This window comes from Ochotona curzoniae, unplaced genomic scaffold (genome assembly GCF_017591425.1).
Source record: "Ochotona curzoniae isolate NIBS_2020 unplaced genomic scaffold, NIBS_Ocur_1.0 contig_4612, whole genome shotgun sequence".
Lineage (NCBI taxonomy): Eukaryota > Metazoa > Chordata > Mammalia > Lagomorpha > Ochotonidae > Ochotona > Ochotona curzoniae.
Window position 1 is genome coordinate 7,444,749 of NW_024466343.1, and position 25,846 is coordinate 7,470,594.

A 25,846-nucleotide genomic window follows, 5' to 3' on the forward strand; every position below is an offset into this window, starting at 1 on the left:
AATTGCTTTTCTCACTTATATGCTATGACTACCAAGGTCATTAAGAGCAAAGTTTTTGTTATATATCTAGAGTAATATTGGGATTTTTTGTATTTAATGTTAATTCATTGGCCACTTTCATATTCTCTTTATTACCAGAATTACTTGACTTTCTTGGTATCCAATGCTTCACTATACCTAATTTTCAAAAAAGTACAAAGAAACATACTAACCTTAACAGTAAAACCACGTAAAATATAGTTTAATCATTGTCTATGATTTAGAAGACACATACTAAAGTGAAATCACCATGAACATCACTTATTTTTTAAGCATAAGTTACAACCTGACCTTTGGTTAGATATGATTTTAAAAGTGTATCATGCTTATACTAAATAATTACATCATGTAAGATTTATGTCTCACCACATAACTCATTATTACCTGTCTCAGTACCTTAAAACAGAAGGAAAGTAGACTGGGCCAGCATCATGGCACACAGATTAAGCCACCGCTTAAAATGATCACATGTTATTACAATGACAGCTCAAGTCCCAGCTACTTCACTCTGATCCAGCTCTCCACAAATACACTCAGGAAAGCAGTGGTGGATAAAAGGCCCAAGTGCTTGAGCCTGTGAAATCCACATGGAAAACCCAGAGTTCCTGGCTCCTGGCTTCAGCCTGGTGCAGCCTGAGCTAATGGAGCTCGCTCACTCACACACTCTCCTACTTGTTCACTCTCTCTTTTCCTCCCTCCCCACCTCTCTCCCTTGGTCTCTTAAATCGATAAATAACAACAACAACAAAAAAATGCAAAAGTCTGTCAGAAAGTGTACAATCTTTAGAAAACCTAAAAGACACCTAAAATACTAAGTTATTGTTCTTTTTCTAATATTATACTCTAAATCCAAGTATGTTCATCTTGGTATAAAGAAAAAATATTTTAAAAGTCAGATATACTCATTTAAATAAAATCCAGTTCATACTCCTCACCCAAGGATTTCTGAACTCCTCACTGTAAATATAGTTCATGCAAACCCAACAGAGTGGTGCTACATAATTCCTAGCCAACAGTCATAATTCATACAGTAATTAGCAATTATCATGTGACAAACTCAGATATTCTAAAATCAACCTACAACTCCTGTTCTCATATTTAATTTTTATTTGTTTTCCAATTCTTGGGAAATCATACCAGAAAACACGAATTAATATAATTTGGTAAGATCACATAAAGAACAGAGAGAGGCTCTTCATACTGCAGTTAAATTGAAAATGATCACTCTCATTGAAAGAGCATTCTTTAACAAGATTAGCTGCTGACATTAGGCATACGATAGGTCACAATTTCATGAAATAAAAGAACGTGCAAAGGCTAGTACATCGCTGGATAACAACAACTTTGGAAATGAGAACTAAAAGCAGATAAACTGGAAACAGATGTAGTTATTGTTAGGTTAACATCACCTGTAGCCCAAATGAAAAGCACCAATTATTTTGTTTCCTGAAGAAACACAATGTTTCTCTTTGTCGCTTATTTATCATTTATAGCACTAAAACACAGACAAAATCAATACAATATTTAATCTCCTGATTTTCTGTGTGGAAAAAGGTTTTAAATGAAAACCCATATGGAAGGTGAAACAGCAGATGGAAGATCTTTCTCTCTGTTTCTCCTTCTCTCTCTAAAACTGCCTTTCCAATAGAAATAAATAAATCGGGGGCAGGGGGGAGGGGAGATAAAACACATAGGGGCCAATGGTAAAGCCACGGCCTGCAGCACAGAAATCCCAATGGACACCTGTTGAAGTCCCAGCTGCTCACTTCCAAACCAACTCCCTGCTAATGCTTCTGAGAAAGCAACAGAGGATGGCCCAAGTCTGCTGCCCCTGAACTCATATAAGACATGCAGGAGAAGCCACAGCCCCTGGCTTCAGTTCAGCCCAGCCGCAGCTATTATGATTAACTGGGAGAGTACCAGCAGAACAAAGCATTGTGAGTGTGTCTCTCTGTCTCTCCCTCTCTCTCTAATTCTGCCTTTGGAATAAATATGTCAATTAAAAAAAAAATAAATAAGCATGAAGCTCTGTTACAGAGCTTTAAAATATCAACTGTACAATTAAGTATGGGAAGGGCAGGTTAACAATTCCATTCAGGACAGGCCATATGTGGCACAACTGATAAAGTAAATCAAGCTATAAAATACAGTTTTAATACACTAAATAAATATAATATGCCCACTGTATCTCTGCACAGGAGTAAAGGTATCAATATAACAATGGTGAGTTTTAAATGGTGAGCTTTCAAAGAAGGTAGTAACAAAGCAGGCTCAACTTATATACTCCACCCTCAATTCTCAAGCAACTGAAGGTAGAAAGTAGATCATCTTTTTGCAGATGGAAGATCCCAGTTTAACAGAGATTGAATAACATACCTGAAGACACAAAGCAAACAACGATATCAAAATCTGAATGTGAGTCCACTTACCACGATGCCCTTGATACTACAAAACAACACCACTTTTAATCAAACACTCCTTCTAGCATAACAAAGGGTAATCTGACAATATCTCACCTCCAGAATATTGAAAAAGCAGGTAAAAAGAGTTCAACAAAAATGTCAATTTTTGAGAGGGCCTGTACATTAGCATTGTAAATGTCTTCTTTTACAATGCTATGTATAAATCAATTTCTTTAAAATTGAATTCACTTTTCCCCACTCATAACTCAGAAATTAAGCTATACTGATTACTAATGCCAAATATTTTTCACATTGACATAGCATACTAAACCTTCTCTTGCAGTCCCAGCTGTTCCACCTTTTTTTTTTAAAGAGATTTATTTATTTTTATTGGAAAGGCAGATCTATGGAGAGAAGGACATACAGAGGAAAAGATCTTCTTCTGGCTTACTTCCCAAGTGGCTGCAACTGCTAGAACTAAGCCAGTCTGAAGCCAGACGCCAAGAGATTCTTCCAGGTATCCAGTGTGAGCACAGTGACACAAGGTTTTGGGCCGTCCTCTACTGCTTACCCAGGCCACAAGCAGGGAGCTGGATGGCAGGTGGTGCAACTGGGACTCGAGCTGGCACCCGCATGGGATCCTGGCATATGTGTGAGGCAAAGATTTAGCCACTAAGCTAAATGGATGGAAAACCATTCTCCTTCAGCAAAATAGGCATTTTCAAATAAAATAATTAATTTTTTTGTTTGTTTTTAACAAAACTTTAAAGATTTTTTTTTATTAGAAAGAGATTTACAGAGATGGAGAAACTGATCTTTCATCAGCTTTAAAAAAAATTTTAAGTTAAAAAATAATCCTCATACATAACATTAAGAAATGACCCTTCAATTTTAGTGATATGCAAAAACCAACATATAAAAATATCCCAGAGTGACAATTTTTAAATTTCATGTAGATTTAACTATTTTATACAGTAAGACACAATATTGTTAGGCATTTGAAGTAAAACTTACATAAAGAGAAATTTCTGCCACCTTTTTAAAAATTGACAAAGTCAACATTAAAAGTCTTTTTCTCCTAGCAGTGGTCTAAGAAACAAATATCATGGTTTAGTTGAAGAAATAACCACCTTAATCACTAGCATGTTTTAAAAAAAAATCAGATGGCTCCCATATGTAACACTACTGCCACCTTCTGGTGAAATGCAATTTGCCAATTCTTGATACTATTTGGACAAATGAAAACCCTCCAGATATGAAATAAGTAACACATTAATAAAAGAAACACTGATAATCTAAGCACACAGGCAAAAATGCAGAAGCAGGATTCCAACAGTAATTTAAATTTATTAATGCATTTGATAAGTCTCTCAATAATGTACAAAGTTCTTCATACTGTTGGAGGCACAAGAGATAAATGCTTTATAAAGAAAATGAATATGAATTCTCTTAATACTACAAGGTGGAGTTATTATGCCCATGTTACAGACGGAAAAAAACAGAAGAGGCAGGTCAAGCAGTTTCCCCTGAAACTGCACAGTTAACCTCACAGCACAGAACCTTAGCGAAGGAGCTAACTGGTCCCAATGAACTTATTTATAATTACTTGGCGATAATATTCCCTGGAATATCTACTTGTAGACATTAGCTTGATTGGTTAATGCACTTAGAATATCAAGGTTTAATTTAATGGAGTGGAACAATATTGTAATTAGTCTAGAAATCAGGAGAGTCATAGGACATAGATTCGAAGAATTAAAAGAAATTTTAAATGTCTAATGATCTGTTTTCCCATATAATTCAGGATTTTATTCTCTAAACATACAATGACCACCTGCTAATGATTTTAGAAATAATATACCATTTTTACATTTTATGCAATTCAAAAATGTTAGCCCTTCATGTTCAGTATTTAAATTAACTTTGTTTTATTATGCTTTGCAATTGTTAAACACATTATTTGGAAACTATGACTACTAATTGACAAGACAACTATTAGCCTATTTTCAGTATCAAAGTATAGTGTGATTTACACTATTTTGTGTGATACACTATTTACATACATGATTTCTTAAAAGTCATAAAGCAACTCAATGGATGTCTTTGTTAATGATGGGTAGTGAGATAAACTTTTTGAAAAAGCTTTGTTTATAGAAAAAATCACAATTCAAAATCATAATGGTAAGAACTTCATCCATGTGCAGAATAATAAAATGTAATTTAATGACTAGTTTTGGTATCTTGATAAATCAAACGAGTCACACCTAATTTTTGAACATTTACATTCTAATATGCTCTCAAATAACTAAAGTGATAGCTATTAACAACTATAAAACAAATGGCTAAATAAGATATCTCAGCTACTGCACAATTACAATCATGTGGAAATTAATCACCTGGAAAAATATAGTGTAGGCATAAATCCTGTCAACTGTGACTTCATCCATTCTGATGAACCTCTGCTTCATAAAGTTTTATAATCACATCAATTTATTATGAGAAAATTTCAGTGAAATATCTGATCAGAAAGTTCTGTACTCCTCAGACTCAATTTCATCCAACACTCAAAAAGATGTTTTAATTAAACATATGCATTTGCCTTGTAATTTCCTGGTAAGCAGCATAAATAAATAATATGTTCTATGATATAATACACACTGCAATAGATACTCACATTTCCAGATAAACTTTAGAATCAGCTTCGCTAACAAAAAGGAAAGAGGGTATTGGATTTGAGCATCACATGAAAAATTACTTAATATTCAGAAATAAAAATACCATGCTTAGTAGATTTAATGAAAAATGAGGGAGACATCTACACTGGAATCTACGAAGCAATCCAGAGAGACATTACAGAAGATCTGGATAACTGTCCAGATACATTCATGGATAAGAGAACTCATTAACCTATCTATACACTTCCCAGGTATACAGAATCAATCCAACGCTGGTAGGTATTTCCTTCCTACCTTCCTTCCATACTTCCCTTCCTCATTTCCCTCCCTCTTTCCTTTTATCATTTTATAAAACAAATTTACAAGCTGATATCATGAACAATCAAAACAACTTTGAAAAAGGAAATCAAATTTGGACCTAAACACCTAACTTCAAAATTTACTATAACGTCACAATAATCAGGACACTATAATCAAAGTGTAAGCATGCAGCTTAGTACAACAAAACAGAGTCCAGAAAAAGACCCAAATATGTTATTTTTGACAAAGACATCAAAATTAACTCAATAAGGCATGAATACTTTAAATATATTATTGAAATGCTGGAAAATCAGATGTATACAATGATGAAAATGAACCCAAACTTCCACCTTATATCACATAAAAAGTTAATTCAAATGATTCACATTAACAAAAATAAAGGTGGAAACTAAAATTTCTAGAAGAAAATCACTTTACATTCAGTTAGACAGATTCCCAGCACAAAAAAACAAAAGCCTGGTTGAGAAGCAAAGGGAATGTTTGGATCGTGGTTCCCACTGGAGCATGAGAGCTGGAATGAGGACAGCAATCCGGGCTGGACATGACTGCAGTGTCCCTTGGCATAGGTTGGGACTAGGTCTGGGTTGCACCAGGCCAAGCCAGGACACAGTACCCGCCATCAATATATATGGCTCAGGTCTGGGGACAGGCCAGGTTTGGCCAGTTCATAACTCCCACTGGCAGATCTAAGAACGAGGATGGGGTACTGGACAGGTTGGGTTGAACAACACCACCAGCCAGTTCACTTTCGGGCCGGGACTGGGGACTGACTGATCTAGGCTGGGTGGCGCATCCACCAGCATGATCTGGAACTGGCAGCAAACCAAGCTGGGCCAGGCGACAGCACCCACAGGCCATTGCCAAAGTGAGATGGGCCATGCCAGACTGGGCCACAGCATCCATCAGCACACAAGAGACCCAGTTGGGGTGGGGGATATGAGCCCAATAGGGGGGCTGCTGTGAGTCTCTCCTGCTGGGCCAAAGCTCCCACTGGTGATCGTGAGAACTGGGACTGGGCATGAGTCCAGACTAGTCAGGGTTACAAAACCTACTGGCATGCATGTGAACTTGGTTAGGTGGAGAGCCTGCCTGGGCTAAACAATTGTATCCACTCGTGCATGAATGAGCCAGAGTAAGTGCAGACTGGTTGGGCTTTGCCACAACATCAGCTGGCAAATGCTAGGATTGGGGGCAAATCCTACTTATCAAGCTAGACTGCTAAACCGCTTGGAGAGTGTGAGATCTGGCACTCTGAGTAGGCCCAGTAGGGAGACTGTGGGCACCTCTCTGAAATACTGCAGCTCCACTGGAGAGCATGAGAACCAGAGCTGAGGGCAGGTAGGGACAGACAGGCAGTGGCACCCACCAGCATAAATGTGTGCTGGATAGTGGGGTCTGTTGGGTTGAGCTAAGTCTCAACATCCACTGATGTTTAAAGAGCTGAATGGAATGTGGACAGACCAGGCCAGTCTGATGCACATTCTGGCAAACACAAGAGCCAGTGCTGCAGATAGGCCTAGTGGGATTATTGGGGGTTGCTCCAACTAAGCTGCAGTTCCTGCTGGTGTATGTGAGGGCTGAAGGTGTGGTGGGCTGGGCTGCAACATTCAATGGCTCTGTAAGAGTAGGGGGTGGAGGCAGAACTGACCCAGCAATTACAACTACCAGTGTGTGTGTAGGCTGACATGTGTGACAGACTGAGCCAAACCCCATACCAGCAAGCATATACAAGAGTCAGCTCCAGGATCACCTCTGATGAGGTTTCTTTGGGGAACTTCTCAACTGAACTGCTGGATTATGAACTCCAAGCATGGGGAGAATTGTAGAACCTGTGGTCTGACCGTGGAGTGCACATGTCAGAACTGGGCCTCCTCAGGGGCTAGGATGCAGCAGTGGACAGCATGCCCAGATGCACATAGAGAACATGGCAGTCCACTGGGGCCTGTACAGAACATTTGGGTGCGTAGTAGAGAAAGGAGAGCAGAACAAATTGCTCAACTACCTCAGCCAAGCGTTGACAGCAAATATCTGGTTAAATGGAGACTCTGGGGTGGACTGTGTCAGCTGATGACCTCAGAAGGATTTCCTCATTCTCAGACTGGCAAGATCAACAACATTTCGGAACTATCAAAACCACTTGAGCAGAATCCTCAGAGCTGGCCCCACTTCAGGGACTCTGGGATGACACTGGATGGCCACTGTCCATCCCCAGGTATGGGGGCAGTTAGGAGGCTGAGTGCGGTTCTACCATTATTTCCACCCCTTCTGGCAGAATACAGGGGAAAAAAAAAGAAAGAAAATTTGGAAACAATAGCCTCACCCAATTTGCCCTAATCCTCATACCTTCCTACCCTAATCAACTACGTAAACATCATCAAAAATGTTTGGTTTCTTTTTAAGATTCCAAGCACAAAATACAGAAAGGAAAAATTTGATTAATGAATTTTATCAACTTTAAAACATTCTACTCTTTAAAAGACACTATCAGAAACAGAAAGGACATACTGCAGCTCCATTGGAGAGCATGGGAACCAGAGCTGAGGGCAGGTAGGGACAGACAGGCAGTGGCACCCACCAGCGTAAGTGTGTGCTGGATAGTGGGGTCTGTTGGGTTGAGCTAAGTTTCAACATCCAGAGTGAAAAAAAATTGAAATGCATATATTCTGACTACTTGTCTCCTCAATAAACAACAAACTCTTCTTAGTAAAGAAAATCAACAACCCAATTTTTAAAAAATAGGCAAAAATCTTGATAGCATGACACAAAAAAATGCATTAATATCTAGGAAGCAAAAAAAATGCTGCCTATGCATAGTCATCAAAGATATGCAAATAGAAAGTACAAAGAAATATTACTATACAACTACTAGAACAGTAAGAAAAGACAGCACCAAGAACCAGGAGCATTTTCTTTGGGAATGCAGGGACACAATCACTCCCGAAAGCAGAAGCTTCTTGTAGTTACATAAGTATTCCCACATGGTCCAGTAATCCTGCTCTTAGACAGTAACACAAGTAAATAAAAATCTGTGCTTGTATGCAAATGTTTATAGCAATTTTACTTATAAAAGTTGATTAACTAATAAACTGCAATATATTCACACAAAAGTGTCCTACTGAAGAATAAAAACAACTACTGAACAGGTATGACAACATGGGTGAATTGCAAATGAATTACACTAGTGAAAAAGCCAGATTCAGTGGGTACAAAACTTTTTATTCCATTAATATGACATTTTGGAAAAAGGCAAACTATGAGGACAGAAAACAGACCTTGGGTTTCCAATGACAAGGGGAAGAACTGGGGAAAAGTGGCATAAGGAAATGCCTTGTGACACACTGACACGGTAATTATCCAACTGTATGTATGTGTCAAACTGAGCAGTAGGGCCCGTACTGTAGCACAGTGAGTTAAGTCATCATCTGCAACACCAGCATCCTCTATGGATGCTAGTTTGAATCCCAACTGCCTCACTCCTGATCCAGCTCTTTTGTGATATGCTTGGCAAGGCACCCTTAGTAAGACAGTCCAAGTGCTTGGGCTCCTGCCTGCCACCCACATGGGAAATCTGAAAGACGATCCTGGCTCCTGGATATGGTCCAACCCATGCCTATCCCCAGGATACTGCTGCCATTTGGGGAGTAACTCAGTGGATGGAGGATCTCTAGCTCTCTAGCTCACTCTCTCTCTTTCTCCGTAACCCTGCTTTTCAAATAAATAAAACAAATCTTTAAAAAAACTGAGCACTACACACTAAAATGGTGATTTTACTGTAAACTATACTTCATGTTGTAGAAATCCAAAAAAAGTGAACTACTTACCATGCAAAAAACCATAAATGCATTTCACAAATAAAATATTATCAAAAATTAAGCAAAACATAGTGTCTAAGAATACAGATTTGGGAATCAAACTAATCTTAGGAGCAAGGAAACACGAGACTGGAAAAGGGCATAAGGATGTGCAGCATCTAGCATCCCAGCATTGTTCTACTGCTTTTTCTGGTAGAAACAATGAATATTTGTTGTGATAATGCATTTCTTTATACTACACTATAATTTATCACATAATTTTATGCAATTTATATTTTATATTCTTTTCTGTAGGTGTGATAGGAAAATGGCTAATTTTCAAAAAAGCAAGGCAAGGAGCTCAGGATAAATGACTAAGAAAAAAGAGAATATGTATTTTTTTTTTTAGGCATGCGACACATTCTTAGACCATATCCTGGCTCTGCCATTAATTAGATGTGGCTTCTTAGCCTTTCTGCACCCCAGTTTCCAAACGATAAAATAGAGAAAAAAACATCTGATTCATAAAGCTAACATGTAGATTGAATAAAATTGCCGTTACCACCCTTCTGGAAACCTGTCTGACTCCTGAGTCACTTGTTTTTGTGGGCTACTTTATCCAACAAGGATGCTTTCCCAATAGCCACAGTGAGGTGACCCTCACAGTAGTGCACTTAACAAAGCTAGGCCAGTTACAAAGCCTCTTTAGAATTCAGAATCAGGAAAGAGCTAGTTGACTCTATCTTGGCTATGGCATGAACAAAGGAGATGTAAACCTCCAGCACACTAACAACCTAGCCCAAAAAAAGAAATGAAGATAACAATCATATGTACCATAGCATAACATCCAAAACTAAATGAATACAATAAAACACTTAGGGATAAATTTAATTAAAGAGCGTAAGGTCTGTACATTGCAAAGTATGAAACACCAATGACAGAAACTGAAGACGCAAACCTAAGGAATTAATACTGTTAGAATGTTAAATTGTTTGCTAAAGCAATCAAGAGATCCGGTGTAATCCCTTCTCAAAATTGAACATGGCAATTCAGACTGAAATGGAAAAATAAATCCTAATATGCTGATAAAGTCACAAAGGTCTGATTCACAAGGTCACCTGAATAAAAAGAGTTTTTCAGCGACACATTAGTCATTCAGTAGCATGTTATTTAACTTCATGGTGTTGTTAATTTCTTTTTTTTTTTTCTCCCTGTTTTTGATTTTGTTTGGTGGCTTTTCATTTAAGGGGATGTATAGTAATTATGTAATGGAGACTATCACATCTAGCAGCATGTAATTTAACTTCATGGCATTGTAAATTTCTATTTTTCTTCCTATTGTTGATTTTGTATTGTGGTTTTTCCTTTAAGGGGATGTATAGTAACTATGTAATGGAGACTATTATATCCAGACATGAGGATACAATGTAGTATGCATCTCTACTTCCAGACCAAAGATGGACCATCAATGAAACTCTTAACTATATCTTGACAATAGGATGCTGGACTCTTTGCCATTGTCCATGCACACAATGATGGACATATGACTGTGTATGACGAACTATACTACAGCAATCATATAGAGGAACTCATGAATGGGGGGGGGGGGAATTGGGGAGGGAATAAGGGAAATCCCAGGCCTATGAAACTGTATCATAAAATGATAAAAAAGGGAAAGGCGAGTAAGAATATAAATTTATAGTGACTGACATGGTGGTGTAACATACTGATTCTCAACCTGGCATCCCATGTCTACACCGGTTCATGTTTTGGGAGAATGGTTCGAGTCCTTAGAACCCTGAACCCGCATGGGAGACCTGGAGGAGATCCCTGGCTCTTGCCTTCAAACGGACCCAGCTCTGGCTTTTGCAGCCACTTGGGGAGCAAACCAGGAGATGGAAGATCTCTCTCTTTGTCTCTCCTTTTGTCTGTAATTATCTTTCAAAGTAAAATAAATAAATCTTTTTTGAAAAAAAAAGAACACAAATTTATAATATACCATAACAGAAAACAGTATGAAGTTCCCTCAAGAAAAATTTAATAAGAAACAGCATAGGAGTTATGAATCCTTCTGGAATATATGATCAAACGTTTCAAAGAGAAACCTGCACACCTGCACGCCAAAGAGATACCTACGCATAGCATCATGATCTGATCGTACCTAATGAATTAAGTTTCAGCAGTCATGCAAAACTCCATGCTTATTCACACAGCTGTTCTAGTTTAACGTACTAAAGTTCTGCATAATGCCTGAATTTAGTCTAGTGTGCACTCCAATGCAAAATATAAACATGGAGAACCCAACCAATGGAGTACATCACTTCCCTAATATATATAGAAAGTAATATATTAGAAACATAAATGACAATTTTAATAACACTACATTGATAGTTAATGTATTCTAGACTGAATAAAAGCTTCTTGTGATACTTGATCTCTCATGAATACAATTTTCTCGAAATAAGCTTCCAATTACTATTCATATTTGCATATAAATTAAACCTATAAACAATGATAATAACTCCAGCATCCATCTCAAAATTTTTAAAGTACAACTTAATTCTCAAATGCTAAATGAAGTATATCAAGGATTATAAAACCAGCTAGTAAAACACCAATAAAATTCATGAACACTAGAGGGTGCTCTAATTCAAAGTTCTTCAAATCTAGCCTTGATGCTCAAATTCTCTCCATGTCATAAAAAGACAATCCTTCACACAAGCACATTTTTCTTTATCAGAGATAATTTAAGAGTCCAAATGTTCCATTTTTCCAAAGCATTTGGAATTCCAATGAAATCATTTGCATTACATTTACTATTGTTTGTTGAGAAAACAAAAAATAAGTACAGAAGTACAAAGTCCTTGTAAAATGAAATCAGTACAATGCTGAGATAATGTATAAGCTTTTTCTAGGTTCACATTCAAGAAAATTATAAAATGAATTTGATAAAAGACATAGTAAACTTAAGGTATTATTGAACCATTTTATAGAGGTTATTTTAAATGAAATAAATTGTTATTTAAATGAAATAAATGTGATAGAATCCTATCAGCTGTCTCAAAATGGCTTCAAGTCAACAACTAAGAAATTAGAAAAGAAATGAATCTAAGGCTTTTAATAAAAAGTATTATCAGAACTTAATCTGAAAAGAAGTATTTTGTGCCATAGTTACATTTGATTTTGTCAATATTCATGAGTTCACTTATAAATCTCTGAAATTTTTCATTTATATGTTGCCATTTGGTGAATCAAAAATTTGTCTAGGGTACAAGTTGCCAAGAGATACTATTACTGAATCATAAATAATAAACTTAATGACTAGCAAATTATATTATTTGTATTTCAAGACAATCCCTATTAAATAAGGCATTAATTAATGCTAACATTTTGCCTCTAAAAATGACCACAGAGGAAAAAGCTGAAAATTAGAAGTATTTCTAAAATTCACATACCTGAAGTCAGGCAACCTTGTGAAGCACGCACACTCACTGCTTACTCATATATCACATTTCTCCCAGAGGGGAATTCCTGGCTTGCCCTGTCGCTTATTAAACTTTCCAATGCATTAGGAAGAGTCCCCACAGCAAAGATGGCTCTGAAACAATCAGCTATCAGAAAAGTTTTAGACTTTACTGATTAGTCTCAAACTATACTACCAATATTGTATTTTGGGGTTACACCATAACCCTAAAAATTATTAGTTTCCCATTACATTGATAACTTTTGCCCATGAACCAAAAAAGCACATGGCCTACATAAGGTGAAGTAAGAACGTGTAATTTTACTTACAAGCACCAACTTGCATCTTCTAATACAACACTTCCTAAATATTTACTAATTGTACGACTATAACATTTTGCACATCCAGATGTTTAAGCTCATTACCTTCTATCCATGATTTCTGTATCCGGCTGTAGACTAACAGTCTCTGTTGTAATCTCCACTTTCCGCACACTTCCAAAGAAATCCGTTATCAGGACATTTTTAGGATCCCTTTGAAAAAGGTCAATGCGATGCCCAGGAGTAGAAACACACAGACTCTTGGGACATACCTGAAACTAAGTATATATAATATTTTTAAATAGAAAAAACCACAAATCCACACATACCTATATATATATGTTTTATTAAGCACAATGCCACATGCAAGTAGCTATAATGTTGTATTTTTAAAGCTCTCCCAACCTAAAGAAGCTACTACTTGTAAAGCTAGCAGTTTTACACATACTGCAATGCTGGATAGTCTAAGAAGCCTGCACAAACATTATAACAGTGACCAACACAAAAGATAGAGGAAAAAATATTCACTTTTTGAGTCAAATATTACAAAGTGTATTCTGAACCCAATGAGACCTCAATTTCAACACTGTGGCAACAAAAATTGTTTTTTCCTAAACTTATTCCATGTCAGTAGAGCATCTTACTAGGATGGTTTTCAACCATTTTGTACTCCGGATCCTAATTCTAACTTTAAAGTGATATAATATTTTACAAGATAGCCAAATATGTGAAAATAAACAAATGAAAGATTAGACGCTCCTGGACTGCAGGAAATGGAAGCACAGCCTCCCCACACCACCTTCCCCTTGCTCTTTGCTGTGTACCTGCACACCATCTGATGTCAGTGCTTCTAGTTTATCTGTCATGAAGATAAACTCAAGACACCTTCATCAAAATCCTGATGCTCCAAAGAACATAGTATGAAAATCACTTCATTGCTATACAGATGTCATAACAACTGTGGTGTCAACCTAACTCCTGATACTCCACATCAGAGAATTAATAGACACATATTCATTCAATAAGCAAAGCACAAAAATCACGTTACACATAGGGCAGATCCTCCATAGAGAATGTAACTTCAGAAAACTTCATTTATTTAGAGAATGAATAGAAAAGCATGGGAGAGGATGTTTAGCACAATGGTTAAGTTGCTGCTTGGGAGGCCTGTGTCCCAGTTCAAAATGCCTGGCTTGAGCCCCAGCTCTTGCACCGTAGATGCAGCTTCCTCTTAATGCGCACTCTGGGAGGCAGCAGTTGATGGCTCAAGTACTTGTGTCCCTATGGCCTCCATACAAGACCTGCAGGCAGCTTCAGCCTGGCCCAGGCTTGGTGGCCATTTGGTGCGTGAATCAGCACAAGATGTATTCTCTTTCTCTTCTCTCTCTCTCTCTCTCTCTCTCTCTCTCTCTCTCTCCCTGCCTCCCTGCCTCCACCTCTCAAATAAAGTGAAATCTGTGTGTCGGGATCGGGGGTGGTTAGCTATTATTTGGAAGGAAAGTAGAATTTAAGTTAGAGTAATACAAACATTTCTAATACAGGAAGAGCTGCAGAGAGGTGCAGAGAAAATGACCTAGCTTAGCTGAAGTATGGCATAAAGAAAACACGGGCCTGCCAACAAGGGCCAAGACCCACGGCTCCAACTCACCTGTGTCAACAAGACCAGGTGCATTAGGGATTTACCAACATGGAGAGAGGGAGGGGGAAGGGCACACAGTCGTGATCTATAGAATACCTAAGCACCGTGCTAAACAGTTTGTCCATGCTCTCCCTTAAATGTACTAATAACTCAATAGTGTATAAAAGCTACAACTCTACTTCAAACTAAGGATTAAAAGACTAAGTAATTTGGGCCTGGCACAGTAGCCTAGAGGCTAAAGTCCTTATCGTGCACCTCCCCGAACTCCATATGGTTGCCGGTTCTAATCCCGGCAGCTCCACTTCCCATCCAGCTTCCTGCTTGTGGCCTGGGAAAACAGTCGAGGACGGCCCAAAGCCTTGGGACCCTGCACCCACTTGGGAGACACGGAAGAGCTCTTGGCTCCCAGCTTCGGCTCAGCATAGCATCAGCCGTTGTGCTCACTTGGGGAGTGAATCATTGGACAGAAGATCTTCCTCTCTGTCTTTCCTCCTCTATATATATCTGACTTCCCAATAAAAATAAAACAAATCCAAAAAAAAAAAAAAAAAGACTAAGTAATTTGCCCAATGTTATTGCCGTTCCAGTTCAAGAAAGCAGTTGTGTACAATGACCACAAAGAGAACAAGGTACAGATTAAGAAACAAAGACGGGGTGGGTGGACAAGGATGGATGAAGCTCAAAAACATAAAATGACGGGAAGCACACAACAGATAGAAGGTTGAAGAAGCAATGCAAAAGAAAATGCACAGAGACAAGATTCTTGCTGCGAAAATAAGCAAACTTCCATTTATTATGAAATCATTCTTTGAAGATTTTATCCAATGATATAATTGAAATGGTTACTATTTCAATCTGATTTCCTTAGCTTCAACAACACAACGATCCACAGGCCTGACAATATTCACTTTAATTTGCAATAACTTTCTTCTCTCACACAATCTCCCCATTCTAGCCAGGCTATACGTTTATTACAAAAGTCAAAATCCCCGACTAGTCTAATTTCCATGTATACACTCATATTCCATTTCCCTGTAGCATAGCATATTTGCTTAAACTGGAAAAATCACTTCTTCCCGGAAAAAAATTTAATCATTAATCTCACCATACTTAAAGGAATATACAAATATACATTACCATTTGTTTGTATTCATTCAGTAAACACTGAATGAACATGACAAAACAGAATATGCTACGCTTAAGTTTTATGAATTCTAAGATACATAAAGCACAGTGCTTATGCTTCTTATTCAAGAAGCTCAAAGCTCAATGAACATTACGAATACAATTACAGTACAATATTGAACATATAACGATAGTATATGATAGAAGTCAAAATTGAACATAAAAACAGGAACTTTGTAGGGTTCAGAAACTTTGTATTTATTAACACGCTTTAGCAGTGAGCTTTTAACTGTTAACAATGAACTCCACATTTTTGAGGGGCTAAGCACTATGTTTTATAATTTTGTTGCTTCTAAAGCATCCAATATAGTACTCTGAATACAGCTGACACTCAGACAACTTCATAACCCACATGGAATCCAATATAAATAGGTGTCTCTATACAAATGACTTAGAAATATGTTATCATTATGGCTCTGTGAGAAAATGGGTCATTGAATAAGATTAAAATGGTAATTACATGTTTAAAATGAACATGGTATTTGTGAGAAATGTTCTTTAAAAACTAAATAGTGGGATCAGGCCTTCTAGCCCAGCAGTCAAGATATTTTTATCTCATTGGAGAGTGCCTTGTTTAGCTGGCTCAGGACCCCAGCATCAATTCAGACCCCTGGGAGGCAATGGTGATGGCTCCTGACAACCCTATGTGACCTGCAGCCTGCGTTAGCAGGAGAAGAATGTGAAAGTCATCAACATATAGTGATTATCCTACAAGTTTCTTCCTTCCTTCCTTCCTTCCTTCCTTCCTTCCTTCTCTCTCTCTTTCTCTCTCTCTCTCTCTCTCTTGCTCTCTTTTTAACAGAAAGGGCGATTAAATTTACAGAGAGGAGAGACAGATCTTCCAACCCCTGGTTCACTTTCCAAACGGCTGCAACAGCCCAGAGCTAAACCAATCCAAAGCAAGGAGCCTGGAGCTTCCTCTGGGTTTCCCACATGAGAGTTCCAAGGCTTTGGGCAATCATTTAGTGCTTTCCCAGGCCACAAGCAGGAGAGCTGGATGGGAAATGGAGCAGCCAGGACATGAACCAGTGCCCATGAGGGATTCTGGTGTGTGCAAGGAGAGCATTTAGCCACTAAGCCATCATGCTGGGCCTCAAGTATTGTATATCATCTAAGAATAACTTCAAAGTACATTTAATTAATAGACATTTTGGCACAGACTAGTCTGGAAAACTTTTTGAACTAAATTCAATATGTCAAGTTAAATGACTATACTAGAAGTAGTAAGGCACACAGAAATATGTAAGACCTGGCCTTTCTTTCCCAGAAGTTTTCCATTAAGTGAAAAAAGCAATTAGGTTCAAAAGGTGGGTATTAAGAAAAGCACATTTCTTCTAGAGCGAAAATCAAAAATAGATGAAAACAGGAGAACATCTCAGAAATAACAAGCTAACCTGACTACAGCTTTAGGCTTCTGCAGTAAAGATAGTGGTGCCAGCACCACAGTATGTTTTAAACAACTGAAAAGGCCACAAGTCATCATCTAAAACAGTAGTCCATTGGTGGTGGAGAATAGCAGACTCTACTTTCCACATTAAAATTAGCCTATACATACGCTGTACTCAAATCAAATGAATACTTACGAGGTCATTCATATTAGTTTGACTAGCTGGATTTATTCCTTCCAAAAATTCCAACACATAAAATGTGTATCTGTCCATAAGATGGACTCCAATTGCAGGATCAGGTTGATGCTACGAAAAGAAAAGAATATGCGTTATATATATTTACAAATATATATGTGTGTATGTGTGTGTATGTACATGTACTTGTGTCTTTCGAAAAAATATTGACATGTAATAAAAAAGCCTTATAATATTGAAAAGTCCATGAATGATAAGTAGTAAAAACCTTCAGAAAGTATGTAAATGACTTCACACATAGTTACAAATTCCAAAGACACTACAGTTCACAAAATGGGGAAAATGCACCTACCGAGAGTGAATCTTCTCCCACTTGGCTACTAGCTAGAGCCATTATGTTAGGAGAATAAAATCGCTCATACATGGATGCTCCTTGACAAGTGTCAATAATAAACAGTAGCTCATTGTAGCTGTAAAGAGAAGTGATGACATATTTGACATGAATTATTCTGTTCACCATGTACTAATATTTCTATAATACTTCCTAAGATGTCAAAATAATATCTTAATCATCTTTATAGCTAACAATTTGGAGTATTTTCACTACAGTTTCCAACAAAAATTTGGCACTAAAAAAACTAATGGTAAGCGTTGTCAACAGGAAGAAGTTGTCTCAACTTTTTTCCTCTCTTTTTGTACCAAAAGACCCAAAGCCTGAACAGTCAACTCAACAAATACTTATTTGGTACTTATGTTGTCTTAGAAACTGAGCTAGGTTCAGAAAAACACATATGAATTAGTCACCATACTTATGTAAAAATATATCTAGCATGCAAATAAAAGTATAACCAAATTGGAATGCTATAAGTATTATAAATTTATCCTGAAAGACTACAATGTGCCTGACACAATGGTGTCTCTGCCCTCTTGCAGCTTAGCAACTAAAAAACCAAAGTGCTTTATGAGTACACAGAAAGAAATCTATGGCACTAGACAGAAAGCAGGCCAAAGGAAGGTGACAGCTCACAGAGACAAAGGGAAAGCAATTCCAGCAGAGGAAAAAGTGCCTACTGTGGAAAAACATGAACGTTTGGGAAAAGGAAAACATTTAGACCACAGGTGCACAAATTCAATTAAATAGATTTCAGAAAGGTAGAGCAAGGTCAATTTATAAAAAAAAAAATCCTATTTGAAATCTAGATCTAAGTAAGAGAAAAACATAATCAGATTTCTATTTTACAATAAGTATGTTAGCTGGTAGAAGTAGGGTGATGATAAACATTCCGGGAGGCGTTTTTCAGATTCTGGGCCTTAAGTAAACAGCTAGCAATGTGCCCAGAAAGGGCAACAATATCTGAGAGAGCGACAGAAGACACAATTAACATGACACATTTGTGCAGATACAAAATGCATGGAGGCCCTAAAGAATTAGAAACATTTAAAGCCATACAATGCAGGGGCCAGTGTTGCAGCTTTGCAAGGTAAGCAGCTGCCTGGGATACCAGCATCCCACACTAGAGTGCTGGTTCCAATCCTGGCTACTCTGCTTTAGATCAAACTTGTAGTCAATGTGCCTGGGAACACAGAGAGGTCCAGCTTAAGCACCTGGAGCCTTGCCACTCGTAGGGCGACTCAGATGAAGTCTGTGGCTCCTGATATCAGCCTGTCCAGGACTTGCAAGTTGCAGCCACTTGGGGAATAAATCACTAAAATAAATGTGCGTGTGTGTGTGTGTGCGCGCGCACACACCTGCCTCTCAATTAAGATAAATACATAAATTCTTAAAAAAAAATAAAGAAAGTTCTAGTGTGGAAAATAATAAATAAATAAATAGATAAAGTTCTAAAAGGCAATCATAACAAAATTAAGAGTACAAACTCTAGGAACAGACCACGAGGGTATGAATACCAGCTGGAGCAAATTACTTAATTTATCTGTACTTTGACTTATTCATTATTAAAAAAAATAATAATAACATCTGTATGATACGGCTGCTCTTCAAATTAAACCATACAGTACAAATAAACAACAGCAGAGAGTACCTAGTATGCATTCAGTAAAAGTAAGCTATAACTCAGATGTAACCAGCATCTGGAACAGCCTCCCCCTCAACACTTCCACACAGTCCTCCTGATGCTTCTATTCCAACGTTTATATTTATTTGGTAGCAGAGCTGTATATATATTTCAATTTACACTGCATTTTAAAGACTTCAAAGACAGAATAAACATGATATTCCCCTTGGTGCCCTATGTGCAGAAAGAATTCCATAACTATTAATCAAAAGTATTCAGGTTAATAGCAGTTCCATTGCTTCTTTAAATTCACCTAATTTCTAATATACAACAACTTTCCATTATAGGGGTGCTTACTAAGGATTATGATGAATATATCAACTTCAGTATGAGTTAAGCTACAAATCTTACTCTCATTATAATTTTAGCAAATTTCCCCCAAAGAATAATTAGTACAATGCTGCTGCAGAGGTGATCAGAGCATGTGCTAGAAAGTAAAAATAGATGCAGGCTGAAAACCAACTGGATGTTCAGAACCTCCATAAACAACAGAGAATTTGGTTGAGGAACTTCCAAAAGAAGGATACGAAATAACGAGATATGAAAACTTAAATGGTTTACTATAAGGTTATGTAATTAATCTGAAACTTTTTCTCTTTAAACATTTCAATCAAGTAGAAACAAGAAATAATAAAGGGTGGGAGAACTGACTACAATGAGTTAAAATCTTATACAACAAGAGCTACAAATCAACCAACAAGAAAATAGATGACAAAAAAGGCATTTTTTAATTACCGTCTTTTCTGCCACATTTGTTCAAAAGCATCTGCAAGTTCTATGTTTGTAATTTCTTCAGAATCTTGAAATTTCAAAAACCCATTTCCACCATGTCCTTATAAAAAGAATCAAAGAAATTAACCAGGTACTTTTTCTAAAATGTGCGCTGCATACTCTCAGATACAAATATGTACTTCATCTATTGCAATATCTAATATAATTTATTTCACACACTAAAATACCTATTGTGAAAAAATAACTTCCTATTATACTAATTAAAAAGAGAACAGGTTGTGTAAAATTAAAAAAAAGAAAAGTTTCCTATCATTTTATTCCAGAAATTCACACGTACACACTTCCATTAGATCCATTATATCAGAAACTTAGTTCATTCACAAAAACGTTTGAATACTAAAAAAGCTTTTTTGTAAGAAAGAAGATGAAGATGCGAGTCCGTCCCACGGACAGCTAGTAGTCTCTGTGTATAATGTGATCATTATCACTGCTAGGAAGTACTGTTCTCCCCTAAGCATTGATGCCATTACTACCACTGACCACAGCCCCAGGAGTTAGGAGACTACCATTTACGCATGCATGACAGAGCCAGTCTGGGACTTCCTGTGTTACAGTAGACCAATAATGATTAGACAGCTTCATTTCCTGAGTCAGGAAGTGAGAAAGCAATCAGTAAGATCACCATCAGCTTAGGTTCACAGCTCCTCTGTGCATTTTTTTTAATTTTAAGATTTATTTATTTACTTAAAGGCAGAATTAAAAGGAGGAGGTAGGGCGAAGAAGCAGAGAGAATTTCCATCTGTTGACTCATATCCCAAACAGCTTGGTCTGAAGCTAGACAGGAGCTTCACCTAGGTCTCCCACATAATAGCAGGGTTCCATGAACTTGGACCATTTTAACTGCTTTCCTAGGCCATCAACAGGGATCTGGATTGAAATTAGAGTATCCAGGACTTGAACCAGCACCTCTCTGGGGTGCCAGCACCACAGACAACAGCAGTGCCATGGAGCTAGCCCCAGTGTAAAATTTTAAAAGGTATCAGCCACAGGGTATCAAAGTTGGAAAAGTTGTCTATTCCAAAATTCATCACCCTGTGACCTCACAAGCAGTTAGTGATTCCACTTGGGTCAAAGAAACGCTCCTTTCCCTACCAGATGCAACCTGCTAGGTTACAAAAGAAACTTCTCATCCAAAACAGGCAGCCAGGGTCCAGGTCTCAAGGCTTTGAGCCAGCTTTCGCATGCCACAGGCAAGGAACTGAATGGGAAGTGGGGCAGCCAGGACATGAACTGGCACACATGGGATCCTAGCAAATATAATGCAGGGATTTGGTCACTAGGCTATTGTACCAGGCCACCGTGAACTTTTTGGTAATGAAAAGATGAAAAGCATATAATCAATGACACCTTAGAATTCAAAATACAGTGAAGGCACAAAATACATAAAAACAAGAAAGTTAACTGAAATGCTATGATACAATGAAGGATTAGTAGGACAATGCAAAGAGGACAATCTACACAAATGAAAACAACAAGAAGTGTCTTTGGGAGGGCAATTATAAAAACTATTATCTTTGGGCCCAGCGCGGTGGCACAGTGGTTAAGGTCCTCGCCTTGAACGCCCGGGATCCCATATGGGCGCCGGTTCTATCCCAGCGGCCCTGCTTCCCTTCCAGCTCCCTGCCTGTGGCCCTGGAAAGCAGTCGAGGATGGCCCAAAGCTTTGGGACCCTGCACCCACGTGGGAGACCCAGAAGAGGCTCCTGGCTTCGGACAGGCATAGCATCGGCCCGTTGCGCTCACTTGGGGAATGAATCATTGGATAGAAGATCTTCCTCTCTGTCTCTGCTCTCTGTATATCCGCCTTTCCAATAAAAAAATAATAAAAATAAATCTTTATTAAAAAAAAACTATTATCTTTGCTAGAATACTTCTAAAGGAGAACAAAGGAGTGATTAATTACACTGGGACAACAGTATAAATTGGGAGTATCCAGGTAATTAGAGAACAAGTCACCCTAGATTAAGATAAGGAGGAACCAATCAGACAGGCAAAGAGAACTGCGGGGACAACATTAAGAAAAAGGCAGTTATTCAAGTAAATGTTTGGAGAACAGGATAGTCATGTGCTTGAACGGGAATGAATAAAAGTATCAGAACTAAAACTAAAGTTAAACAATGATATAATGAAATCAACTCAACTAATACTATTTTCAAATACCATTTTTTTGTAGTACTATATCATGGAAAAACAGAACATGACAAAATATTGTCATTGAAAATAACGCATGTAAGTTGCCAAGTACATTTGTTTTTTGGAAAGGACTTCGATATATTCCACTATGAAAGCACTAAGGTCCTAAAGTTACCTGTCATATATATAAGAATATTGCTTCTGTCATCCGACAGCAGACGTTTTGACCGAGGAGTGCTAGGTGGGATCCTTCCAGTTAACACCCGTAGAAAATTCTCCACAGTTACCTGGTGGGAAAACGAGGAATCACAAAGGAAACTTGGCACTTTTTTTTTTTAATTTCAAAAACATTCCTTCTGAGGCTGAGGCAGCAGCTTAAGATGCTATGTGCAGTTTTATAGGATACCAATTCAAGTCTCAGATTCAATTCAAGTCTCTGCTTCCAATCCAGTTCCCTAGTAATGCCTCTGGGAAAGCAGTGAAAAATGGCCCAAGTATAGCTTGAGCCCCCACCACCCACAAAGGTCACCCAGAGGAAGTTCCTGGTGCCAGGATGCAGGCTGGCCCAGACCTGGCAAGTGTCACTATTTGGGAAGTGAACCAGTGAATGAAAGGTAACTCTCTGGCTTGCTGTCACTCTTGCTCTCGCATTCTCCCATCCTCTATCAACCTCTCTCTCAGTGTAACTCTTTCAAATAAATAAGTCGTTTTTTTTAAAAAAAAAAATTCTCCTTTCTTTGCATTATTCAACCTAAACTGAAACACAAAGAGACATGACAGGTAGAAAGATCTTTCATCTACTCCCCAAGTGCTGGAAACATCCAAAGCAGACCCCAGTTCAAGCTGGGAGCCCAGAACTCCAGCTCCCTTGTAGTTGGCAGGGATTCAAACACTTAAAAAAAATCATCAGTTGCCTCTCGGGGTGTGCACTGGTCAGAAACTGAAATCAAAACCACATTCACAACTAAAACGTAGACACTGCAGTATGGGATCCAAGCATCCCAAAGCACAGAGACCCCAGGAACAGCAACGTCACAATCACTGCCCACAACAAGTAAGAATCTGAACATAAATTCAGCTACATGTTTACAAATTTTCTGTGGAATTATTTGGTCCTTATAAATTAACTATGAAAGAAAAAAAATTTCATAAATAATATTCCAGGATTACGTATCTTTATCTTTTAATGCATTGTATCACTTGGTATCTTTAACATGCGATGAATGTATAACACTTCAAGTCAGATTTACCAGTCCTTGAATGCACTGTTAAAGTCATGAAGAGTAAAATGCTAATTTTAAGTGAACAGCCAAGTCATAAACTACACATAGCTAAATTTTAAAAATAGAAAAGATGAGGACCCAGCACAATAGCCTAGTGGCTAAAGTCCTTGCCTTGCACACACTGGGATCCCATACAGGTGTCGGTTTTTGTGTTCAGGCTATCCCGCTTCCCATCCAGCTCCCTGTCTGTGGCCTGGGAAAGCAGCAGAGGATGGCCCAAAGTCTTGGGGACCCTGCATCCAGAAGAAACTCCTGGCTCCTGGAACGGGACTAGCTCAGCTCCAGCTGTAGCAGCCAGTTGGTGAGTGGCCAGCAGATCTTTCTTTCTGACTCTCCTGTCAGTAAAATCTGACTTACAAAAAAAAAAAAAAACCAAAGTAGAAAACCTAGCCAGTTTTCTTGTTTAACTTTTAAGTAAATGTGTGTGTCCATGTATGTAGGTAAGCTGTTGAATTGACATTCTTCCATAAAATAGCAAAAGGCCAATTGTTTTAATAGGCCTCTTGTTGACTAGCAATAAAGAAAAAGGAAATTTTGGGTTATTTTTTAATTTTAAGATAACCATATAAAGAAACAAGTAAATACCCATATATAATTAATCTATTTAAATTTTTAAGTGCGTATATTAGGCCACAGGTACTTGCCAAGTACAAAATACTAAGAAGCCTATAAAGTCAGAGGAAACTGTGCGTTGCTCTTGGTGGACACTGTAAACAGAGAAGGATTATCTGGCAATCCTGTATATTTTAAACATAGTTACAATTGTTAAATAAAGTTTCATGGGGAGAAAATGCAGCACACTGCCATTTTGTTAACTCACATTTTTGTTTTTAATCACATACACAGAGAGGTAACATTAGAAGAATATTAAAGAGAGTCATCACTATTGTTAGCCATCAAAACTTGCCACAACTTACTCACTCAAAAAGCTAAATTTAAAAATTTAGATCAAACATAAAAACAAGCATTCTATTAACCATAAAAGAAAGTTCTCATATGAAACCTCATCAAAATAATATAGGAGCAAATATAAAAGGCTTCTGTCTTAGACACCTACATGAAATGTTCGTACTTCCATAGTTGTATTCATGTACTGCTTCTTTAATAAGAACTCCAGACATCGAGGGTCGGTAACCACTAAGTTTCAAGAAAAGACAATTCCTTTTTGGAAGCTTGGGAGATTTTATCTTCTTTCCCCATGATTGCATTTACTCATATAAAGAGAACTGACCTCATGCAGTTTACAGATTCAATTCTAAGAATATAACAAGATTTCCTTCCCACTTTCCCTCCCTCCTTTGTATCTCTTTTTATTTCTTTTTTGACGTTTTGCAAAAACATAAATGAAGTGTCCAAGAAGAAAACAGTAGAAGAGCCTCTGTTCGCAGGAAGAGTGATAAGTGATACTCAAATCACAAGATGTCAATTTCACTCACATATATTGCTGGTTATTTGGCAATCTGTATATTAGCTACTACAATCAGAGGAAACATGTGATGTTAGTCTTTTGTAGTCTGGCTTATTTCACTCAGCATAATGGTCTCTATTTGCAACCATCTTGCTACAAGGGACAGGATTTCATTTTGCTGACAGCTGAGTGGCTTTCTATCTTGTAACATATGCCACATTTTCTTTCATCCAATCATAAGTTAACAGATATATGGGTGATTCTATCTTAGTTACCGTGAACTAAGCTGCTACAAACATTTGTTAACGTCCTTTTCCATGGGTATTTTCCCAGGAGCAGGACGCCTGGGTCATATGTTAGCTATAAAACAATTTCATATTACCACTGTTTTGGAGTTTAACAGTAACAATATTTTTTGAATGTCACTAAATTTTAAAATTTACCTCATAGCTTCTATAGTCCACTTCCACATCATCTCCATACACATTTAGTTCCATATTCTTGTGACTAAACACTGTAGCAGGTTTGGGATTTCTAGGGTTGCAAGCCATATCGTCCGCAAGCATCAGGACAATGTGACTAAGAGAAAAAAATTCCAGGAAATACAGTATTTAAGCAAAACCAAAAAGTCGAGCTAAAGTATAATTAAAGTTAAGCACATTTTAATTATTTTCATATCATTATGAAGTATATGCTTTAAAGTATATAAATTAAAACAACACGACATGAACTTTACCA

At 37.6% G+C, this 25,846-nt stretch overlaps 1 protein-coding gene across 3 annotated transcripts in view; it reads right to left on the reverse strand.

Annotated features, from left to right (window-relative positions):
• The window catches only part of PIGK (phosphatidylinositol glycan anchor biosynthesis class K), a 102,768-nt gene that overhangs the window by 40,912 nt on the left and 36,010 nt on the right, over nt 1-25,846 (reverse strand). For all 3 annotated transcript variants that reach the window (XM_040987294.1, XM_040987297.1, XM_040987295.1), the window contains exons 4-9: nt 25,552-25,687; nt 22,593-22,704; nt 20,229-20,325; nt 17,771-17,888; nt 17,419-17,529; nt 13,117-13,289 (exon numbers count right to left, since the gene is read on the reverse strand). In XM_040987294.1, the coding sequence (XP_040843228.1) occupies nt 13,117-13,289; nt 17,419-17,529; nt 17,771-17,888; nt 20,229-20,325; nt 22,593-22,704; nt 25,552-25,687 (747 nt within the window). The remainder of the gene's footprint in view (nt 1-13,116; nt 13,290-17,418; nt 17,530-17,770; nt 17,889-20,228; nt 20,326-22,592; nt 22,705-25,551; nt 25,688-25,846) is intronic.